Consider the following 9,585-nt stretch of genomic DNA (forward strand, 5'->3'; position numbering starts at 1 on the left):
CCTTAACTGCAAGCGTGTTTACATTGCCATTAAGATGTATGCAAGTTTCCAACTGCGTGGACGCATTTCGGACACACATAAATGGAAGCAGCTTTCAAAATAACAAAACAAAACACGTGAATGGTCTTATTTAAAACAACAATTTTTATTTTCACATCAGTTTCAATGTGCTTAACTCGTGTTAAAAATGCATGATTTTAATATCAGTAGGTATGTAACTTTAGTTTGAAGAATAAGGATTATACACCTCCATAAACCCTAGAAACTATACTCTTGTTTACTTTTAACAATAAAGTTAAATAGATATGGTTCTGTAACTTCAGCAGTCTTATGAAATGATTCATTGGTGGCTCAAAACAACTTCAATTTTAGTGAAGGAAGCTTTTATAATTAGCAGAATCATAAAGAATAGCTATTATAAATATTAGCAGCAGCATGGTAGACATACTTCTTGGAGATTATGTTTCCTAGCAACTATCCTGTTTCTAAAGAATGACAGCATACAACTTATGTAAACAGGTGGGTTAGAACTCACTCACTGAAGCAGACACTTGCAAACACAACATATATACATGAGACCTGACAAGAACTATAGGTCTTGTGCAGAAAGTTTAGTTTTAATAAAGGTATTGCAACAGCGCTCTGTCCAATAATATTGAAATGAGAATACTATAATCCATTTACTGTATTATCAGGAGCAGTTTCTTAATCCTAAACAAACTGGAGATTTAAATCTGATGTGAGTGCATGAGCCAAGGAGTAACTGTACAATTCATAGATATAATGCAGTAAAAAAGAAAGTTTTATTTTCTAATATCGTGTAGGTCAATTCATTTCTGATAGGCTATGTACAAGCCAAATGTAAACATAAATCAGGCTGACAATTTAGTTATACGATTTATGAAAATGACAAAATACTGTCAAAATAATGAAATGAGCCTACTATCCTATGTGTTGTTATACAGAAATGTACATAGGTTGTATTGCAGCCACATGAAGGATTAGCTCCGTACTACGGAACACAGTGGTTATTACAACCTTTCTGCATAGTGTCATAACACATTCAGCAAATAATGATTGCCACGTGCACCCATTTACCTGCCACTGGCTGACCCCTGCGAGGGCAGTTCAGCCATCTGGGTGGTATCTTGTTGTGAGCCATACTGCAGTTACACAGAAGAGGATAATGGAGGGAATACGAATAGGGTGATAACTAGACTACATCCCCTTCACCGAAAGGACCTTCTGACATCACCAGGTCATGTGACCGCTGAAGTCACATGGTACACAGGGGAGGACGCTGCTGTCAGTGTTCCTGTGTAGCTACTGACCAATAGGGTAATAGCTAGATCCCCATTCACCGAAAGGACCTTCTGACATCACCAGGTCATGTGACCGCTGTAGTCACATGATACATAGGGGAGGACGCCGCTGTCAATGTTCCTGTGTAGCTACTGAAGGTAATGGGGAATCAGGTAAACTGCAATACTTCTACTGAATTCAGATGGAAAAATTGTTTCCCCTGTCGGGTTAATTCACGTGTGAGCTGCTTTTCAGGCATTATAATCCCAGAGAAGTGTCTTAAAAACAGGACACATTGAAGTGCATTAGCTAGTTTACATGTCAGCTATTTGAATAGTCTGACAGTGTGAATGAGTATTACCAAGTAGCATTGCATGTCCTGTGTTTTTAGTGCTATCATTAAATGAAATATACTTAGTAATGTACAGTGATTGATCCTTATTGCGCATTGGCTTTGCTGTAATCATTTTATGACTCCCATAGTGAATTTCAGTGGCTCCTGTCCCAACAATGGAGGCTGGTAAATTTACTTAAAAGTTTTAGATTGCAGTACTTTCAAAGCAATACAATAAAGGCTGGGGGGGGAGGCACGTTAGCTTAGCGGTTAGCACTTCTGCCTCACAGCACTGATTCTTGACCACGGCCCTATCTGTGTGTAGTTTGTATGTTCTCCCCGTGTGCTCTGGTTTTATCCCACATTCCAAAAATATACTGTCACACGCCGATCACATAGTTAGGTGCCGGCGCCGTGACTTTCCCTTTAAGAACCATGATTCTGCTTGCTTCTGCCTCAGAGACATTACTTTCACAGGTGTTCCTGGCTACTGTGATCTGGACCTCCTCCTAAACCTCATTAGTCCTGGAGCACTATATTAACCTCCCAAGGTTACGGGCTCATTATCTGTTCTTTGTGCTACTCTGGTTGCATTTGGATCTGGCTGTATATCTCTCCTTCCGTGTGTCTGTTACCTGCTCGCTGGACTGAACTCCTCACTCCTGTTCACCTGCAAGCTGGAACTCCTCTCCGCTATTCATCTGCACGCTGAATGAGTATCGTGAGTTGTTGCTAAACCTGTGCCTTATCTATTGGTTCACCTTTACGTCTGGCTGGCTAAGATTGCTGCATCTTGTGGTAAGAGCTACTATCAAGATACTTGTCACCTGTAGTTCCAAGTCTGACATGGGTTATCCTTACTCTGTTGTTACCTGTTTACTGGACTGTTATTGTGAACTACTTGTTGTGCCGGTGGCTAGTACTTGGGCTCAAGTTACGTGTCTGTTCATTTGCTTCATACTACAGCGAACTTACCATTGCAGTTACAACAAATCCTGTTACCTGTAGTTCCACGCATGGTTCAGATACTACTCACGTCTCTGCTACTTCTAGGCAACATTCTACTGCACGTGTCAGTGTCCATCCAAGTCCTTAGGTGATATTTACAGCTTGCTGTTCTACTTAATAAGAATCAGTGTTTCCAGTACCACCTGCTATGTTGAGTCATCTCTACTCTTGGATCAGCTAAGTTCTATATACTACTCTGTTTGGACTGTAAGCTGTACCAGTGATTCACATTCATCTGCTGTGTGGTTCTCTATTGGATCCTAGTGTTCTTGTTTATCATCACTGCGTTGAACTGTATATCATCTCATCATGCTGTTGCCAAGGGTTACCGACTATGAAGTAGCATATGTGATTAATGTCTGCATTACAACAAATTGCCGTGTATTCATCTTTCCCAATATATATATATCATTCCTTCCATTCCTGTTGTACCAACATTCAATATAAAACGTTGCAGCACTACTACTTTCTCCTGTGTTATTATTGATGCTTGTAAGCCGTGAACTTATCCTAAGAATATTATTGTGTTCTGCCTCCACCATCCTCTATAGCAGAGGCAAGGGATCTGCAAAACACCCTCAGAGCCGTGACACATACTAGTATGTTCATTGGCTGATATTAAATTGACCTTAGACTTTCTCTGTCTGTGTGTGTATGTTAAGGAATTTAGACTGTAAGCTCCAATGGAGCAGGGACTGATGTCAGTGAGTTCTCTGTACAGCGCTGCGATAGCTGTTGATGATGATGAAAATTAACAAGTGCTTTCTGACAGCTTTGAGGGGCTTTTGCAAAACGGCCGTATGTGAGTATTGCTTATTTTTCATGCTGACCATATAGTTTACATAGATCTTGTATAATTCTCTATGGTAACAGAACTTTTATATTTCTTGACAGGTAAAGACCAAAAGCAAAACAAAAAATGTACTGTGGAAAAATAACTGCTATGAGGTAAATTCACATTCTAAAAATGAATGAATGGGGGATTGAAATATAAAGGGTGTTAAAGTTAATACATGTGTTGCAGTTAATGATGGGTAACATTAGATTTCCACAAAAAGAATGTCTCCCATGCTTTGGATAAACGTAAATTACTTTGGCAACAGCCATGGTAGTTTGTAGCAGGAAAACTTATTAGAGAAAAGAAGAAAATCCTTTTGGCATTTAATGGATGCAATATCCTCCATTCATCATCATCATCATCATCATCATCATTTATTTATATAGCGCCACTGATTCCGCAGCGCTGTACAGAGAACTCATTCACATCAGTCCCTGCTCCATTGGAGCTTACAGTCTAAATTCCCTAATGTACACACACATACAGACAGAGAGAGACAGACTAGGGTCAATTTTGATAGCAGCCAATTAACCTCTTAGTATGTTTTTGGAGTGTGGGAGGAAACCGGAGCACCCGGAGGAAACCCACGCAGACACAGGGAGAACATACAAACTCCACACAGATGAGGTCATGGATGGGAATTGAACTCATGACCCCAGTGCTGTGAGGCAGAAGTGCTAACCACTAAGCCACCGTGCTGCCAATATCCTCCATTTCATTCAAGTAGATGCAGGCAGACATTACATAACAAAGGTTTGCCATCCACAGCCCTAATGAGCTTTTTGTGGTGACATGTTTAAGAGTCCAAACATAGATGTGACCTTTCCATGAAAACTCTTGACCATCATGGTCAAAAATAATGAGGTTCCTTTCATTCATTAAAAGGAAAACACACTACTTTCTTAGAGTTTGGCGATAGATCTTATGGTTTATTTTGCAAATGTAACCGCATATAAACGCTCTAGTATAGTATACATAGCACTAATGTCCCTGCAACTCCTGCCATCTTTAAGTATGGCTGGTCCCACTACTACGTCATCATAATACAGTCGAGAAAGTAATTTGTGCCATTCAGTTCAATCCTGATGACATCAAGTTAGTGGCAAGTGGGAGAGAGACCATCATAGACAAAGTACTTACTACATCTGAAAATGGCAGGAGATGAAAGTGCTATATACACTTACAGAGGGTCTATTTAGCACATCTAATTAAACATAGCAAAACAATTTAGTCTTTCATTTTGTTTGGTTATGACAACTTTTTTGGAGGTAGGATAATAACGAGGGATAGGAATATAGAATGGTTAGGGGGATCAGCAACATATCTTAGTAAAACATGGAGGTGTGTTCCACAGCCACTGCAGAAAAGTTGTTTACATCAATAAATCCAACAGGCCTTATTTTGAGAATTCATGGCTAGTACACGAGGGATTTGAATGCCACAGGTTTTCTTTCAGCAAGTAAACAGTCGTGTTCCACAAGTGTCCCTTTCCCTGGCACATAAAAGCATTTTGCTACCAAAGCACTTAATACGGTACGCTGAAAGTACTTGTGTGTGTGTGTGATTGGACCTGCATTCTCCTAAGTAATGTGCACCCGTCTTGCTCCTCTTCAGTCCATGCTCAATGCTTCAGTGAGACTAATCTTCCTCTCTTGCTGGTCTACATCTGCCTCCCCTCTCTGTCGAGTACTGCACTGGCTCCTCCTCCAACTTCGTTACAGAATGGTCTTCATACTCCTCACCCTCACCTACAAAGCACTCTCCAACTCCACTGCTCCTTACGTCTCCAACCTCATCTCCATTAATATTACCTCTCGTCCTCTACGGTCAGCCAACAGCCGTCGCTTCACCTCCCATCTGGTTATCACGTCTCGCTCCCGCATTCAAGATTTCTCTTGTGCTGATCTCCCTCATTCTATCTCCTAGCCTGCAAACTTCAAATGTTCACTTAAAACCCACCTGTTCAGAAAAGCCACCCTTCCCCTGTCTAACCTATCCCCTGCTTTACACAACCTGCCTCTTGATCCATGATCCTTCTTCACTAATCATAGCACACCTCCCCCTTTTTCTTCCTCAGCTACACATTCGTGTTCATCTCTCCCTTCAAATTTCTAGTCCCTTCACCTGGACTCCCCACTTTGTGTTTCTTGTAGTCTGCCAGTTCTCTCTAGAATGTAAGCTCCTGCATGCAGGGTTCTCTTCTCCTTCTGCTACCTTTTACCTTCAGCACCCTAGCCTCATTTTTGCACCACAAAACTAGGCCTCTGCCCTTGGTCTCATCTTCTCTCTCGCCTTCGCATCTTGCAGACTGTGATCCTGTTAGTTGCTTTAGTTTACTCCCCACCTCTCCTCCTTCCCCTTTCTAGTTTGTAAGTGTTATAAACTTCACTTATACCTCTCTGCCCGGTGTAGCTGCTTTCAGCTTTGTTAATTATTTAATCACATTTTGTTTTTGTATTGCTCTGTATTGTGTGCTGTTTCGTCCTATGCTCTCTGTACAGTGCTGCAAACCCTTTGTGAGGCCATACTAAATAAAAGATAATAATAATTGAATTGATTTTTACATTTGTAACACCTATGTGCCAAGGCCATTACAGTTCAGGAACATGTGAGATAATTACTGGTTCAATCAAATGCATTAGTTCATCTTTGCATAGAAAAGAGTGCTCACAATATGGTCTGATAGTGGTACTTGAAGGAGGGTGGATGTACTCTGGTTTACAGCACCTTTACTTCCAACATCATTAACTTAGGAGACCATCAGAGAATACACAATTCAGGAAGAGGAAATAACTTTATCCCTCCAACATAGTCAGCCTGGCCAAATATTTTTGGATTTAAATATCATTGTAATTTTGTACGTTTTGTCTTGCTGATTCTGAGTAACAAAGTATCACAAATGAGAACAAGAAGTATGTGAATCCATGTCCGCTCTTAAAAAGCTGTGATTTTAGAGATAACAGCAACTGAAACAACCATTCAGCTGCTTTCAGCACTCAGTTTCAGTGATAGTTAAGTTGTTGGAACCCAGCACTTGTTGATGAACAGCCTGAACTGATAAAGTTCATGGTATGAACTGCTGACCCCGACGTATACATAAACCTGTACTTCTGGTTTTCACAGGGATAACCTATGATCTGTGTAATGTTCTGCTTACCTGGTTGCAGGAGGCCCTACGTTGAAAGCAGTAAGTCACCACATTAAGGATATGAAGAACCAAGCATTAGGATAACCCCTATACCTTGGATAGAGGCTCAGGATAACAATAGGGAAATAACATACCACATATATAATCCCAATCTTATAACAACATGCCACATATATAATCCCCATTTTATAATGCACAGGATGAAAGTGCCCTCAGGCAGACTGACTGCTGTAGTCACATGATACAAAGTGGAGGTGAGCTGCTGCAAATGTACTTGTTCCTGTGTAGATACTGAAAGTAATGGAGAATCAGGTAAGAAGATGTGGTAATATGTAACACACTGGTGAAAAGGAGGCGTGTGGAGAATGATGTGTTGGTCGAGGGGCATCACATGCCACTTCTTCCCATCATCTGTCTCCACTAGCTTTTCTATCACATGCCCCCTACTCACCAGGCAATCTTCTGTGTTGCTTGCACCCCCTCTGCCGCTCCCCCACTCCATCTGTGTATCGCGGTCCCCCTCTCTACCTATCACAGTATCTGTCACGCCCATGTCCCCCTCCACCCACCAGATTTTCCCTCACATGAACCCCCTGAAGCTTATTCACCAGAGCTCAATGCTCACCAGTCTAAACAAATGCCCCTGTTTTCAATTGCATTTGTCACTTCGTATCGGTGCCTAATGCCATTATCAATGCCCAGGAAAGCTGCTGCAATGAAAATGTCCAATACAATCTTTTCGAAATTTGTGCTACAAGAATAACCTCTCTTCTTGATCATTATCTGCCTTCCTCTTACTGAAATCACCTTGTCTTCCTATTATATTATGCATTCACTACAAAAGTATTTAGTGCTGTCCAATCCTTTTCCACTTGTTAGATCTAAGCTTACAATCTGACTACATCCCAACTCTCTGCTCACGCCAACCTTCCTTCTCTTTCTAGGTTACCACAGCTCTCAGGACTACAACCCTTTTCGTAAGCGTCACACTACTCCTGGAACACTTCACCTGAATGTCTGCCAAGTATTCTCTCTCTAACTGCAAGACCCTACTGAAAGCTCACTTGGCTAAGATCTTACAAGTATATGCTGTAGTTGTAAATACTCTGTTCTTGGGATTAAAAGGGGGCGTGTAGCCATAAACAGGATGATGTCAATGATTGTGGGGTATTCGCCAATGCGAACTCTCTGGCAAATGGTTTCAATTTTAATAGCATATATTTTGAACAAACCAAGATGAGAAACCATTTATTCAAATGCATTGATGAGGATCACATTTCTATGTTTTCTCATACTAAATTAAATAATAACACAAAAATCTGAGAATAAAAAAAATCAACTCACAACTAATTGCGTCTGCATTATCCACATGCCTAAATAAGTAAAGGTAGAGTGTAATCTCTGTAGAAAGTGTCACTTGACTTAAAAATAGATGATAAATGTGTTAATATGAATACAAAATTGTACTGCCCTTGAGGTACAGACATTAAGCTAAAATGCATTTATTGAATGACATCAGAAGCGATTTATCACCTGTAGTATCAGTGAAGGTTACCATGTACACCTCTGTGATTTCTGACTGATGCAGATTTCAGCCTTGCTGAATGATGGCCTTTGTACCGCTTCAAAATGATACATCTATGACAAGCATTCATCTTACATGATAGTGTGAGATGTGAAATATATGGTACCTATAACAGTATTTGATTCTTAAATATGGTTAAATCTACAAGTTGAACATTACTGTGACTGGATGAGTTTACTTTGCCATCCGGTCTTTGGGTGTGGTCCTTGGGAGAGAGACTTTGCCCAGTTTATCTGGGTTCCTTTCTCACTGTCAGTAAACGACTTTTACAGGCTTCTCCTACTGGTGTCACCTGCCACCGGACACTAACCAACTGCAAATGCCAATTGCACAATAGTTGTAGGAGCGTAGTGCTGCCACCACCAGACTCCACAGGCACCAAGAACCACTTATTTTTAGGTAGCTGGTATAGCTGCTACAGCATCTCTTTGCTGTGGGTTGGCTGGTTTCCTGACCACTTACTATGGATCAGAACTGCTAGGTAGTAGTCAGAGCGTTGGCACAGAGATGCTGGGTTCAACACAGGACAGTCGGGGAATGGATTAGAGTGTAAGCTCATATCTGTTGATCACAGAATACAGCAGGTGATAGGGGTCGGCTAGAATCTTAAAGCGGTGATGTTTTTTGCTCAAGGGAGATATTTTATATATATATATATATATATATATATATATATATATATATATGTGTGTGTCATGTAACTGTAGATAAAGTTACAAATGATGTCATTCCATTCCAATATATTTCTTTATATTATTCTAAAAAAGACTTTGGGATGGTTTTCCTTTGAACACTCTTTCATGCTTTATATATGGAGGTTTTATACTGAATGATATAGAATGAATAGGAGTATGGTATGGTAAAAACATCAACAACGGTCTTTTCAGATGCAAAATGTACACCATTATTTTCTTTCGTGGTCACCTGAATTTTCATGAATCCTGTCCGGCCGCTCTGATTTGTGTGAACGTGAACTAGCCAGCTCGGTACAATGTCGAAGTCAGCAAATTGGATAAAGTCATTTCAATTAAAGTCGAGCAAACTTGGTTGTCTTTGTCTGAAAAGATGCGTACGGTACGCTACGGCGTATAAGGGCACGCTACGGCGTGGAAGGGCGTACGCAGCTGCAACACGTGGCAGCAACAGTATTTGGTCTTTTACCATACATTCGCACAAACACGCATACTTGTAAAATAGTACACACTAATGGTAGTTGCAACACATAGTCATTTATGTCGAAATATAGTAGTATTTATGTTATATATTATAAGTTATATGCACGTTAGTGAAATATATGGAACAGGTTGAAGCAATCATATCATGTGTGGTATCATAATAAACCTCTTAACATTTGCTACTGTTTGGTTTAC

General features: G+C 40.5%; 1 protein-coding gene and 1 long non-coding RNA gene across 2 annotated transcripts in view; one reads left to right on the top strand and one right to left on the bottom strand.

The window, feature by feature from the left end:
* Window positions 1-1,274, bottom strand: part of RNGTT (RNA guanylyltransferase and 5'-phosphatase) — a 239,684-nt gene extending 238,410 nt beyond the window's left edge. Inside the window, exon 1 of the mRNA XM_075202759.1 lies at window positions 1,099-1,274. Within this exon, the coding sequence (XP_075058860.1) occupies window positions 1,099-1,162 (64 nt within the window). The 5' untranslated portion in view covers window positions 1,163-1,274. The remainder of the gene's footprint in view (window positions 1-1,098) is intronic.
* Window positions 1,275-1,362: 88 nt separating this feature from the next.
* On the top strand, window positions 1,363-7,989 carry LOC142144199 (uncharacterized). Its single transcript, XR_012689670.1, has 3 exons — window positions 1,363-1,460; window positions 3,539-3,592; window positions 7,575-7,989. It is a non-coding gene; the product is annotated as an uncharacterized LOC142144199 (long non-coding RNA).
* The last annotated feature ends 1,596 nt before the right edge of the window (window positions 7,990-9,585 follow it).

This window comes from Mixophyes fleayi, chromosome 3 (genome assembly GCF_038048845.1).
Source record: "Mixophyes fleayi isolate aMixFle1 chromosome 3, aMixFle1.hap1, whole genome shotgun sequence".
Classification (NCBI taxonomy): domain Eukaryota; kingdom Metazoa; phylum Chordata; class Amphibia; order Anura; family Limnodynastidae; genus Mixophyes; species Mixophyes fleayi.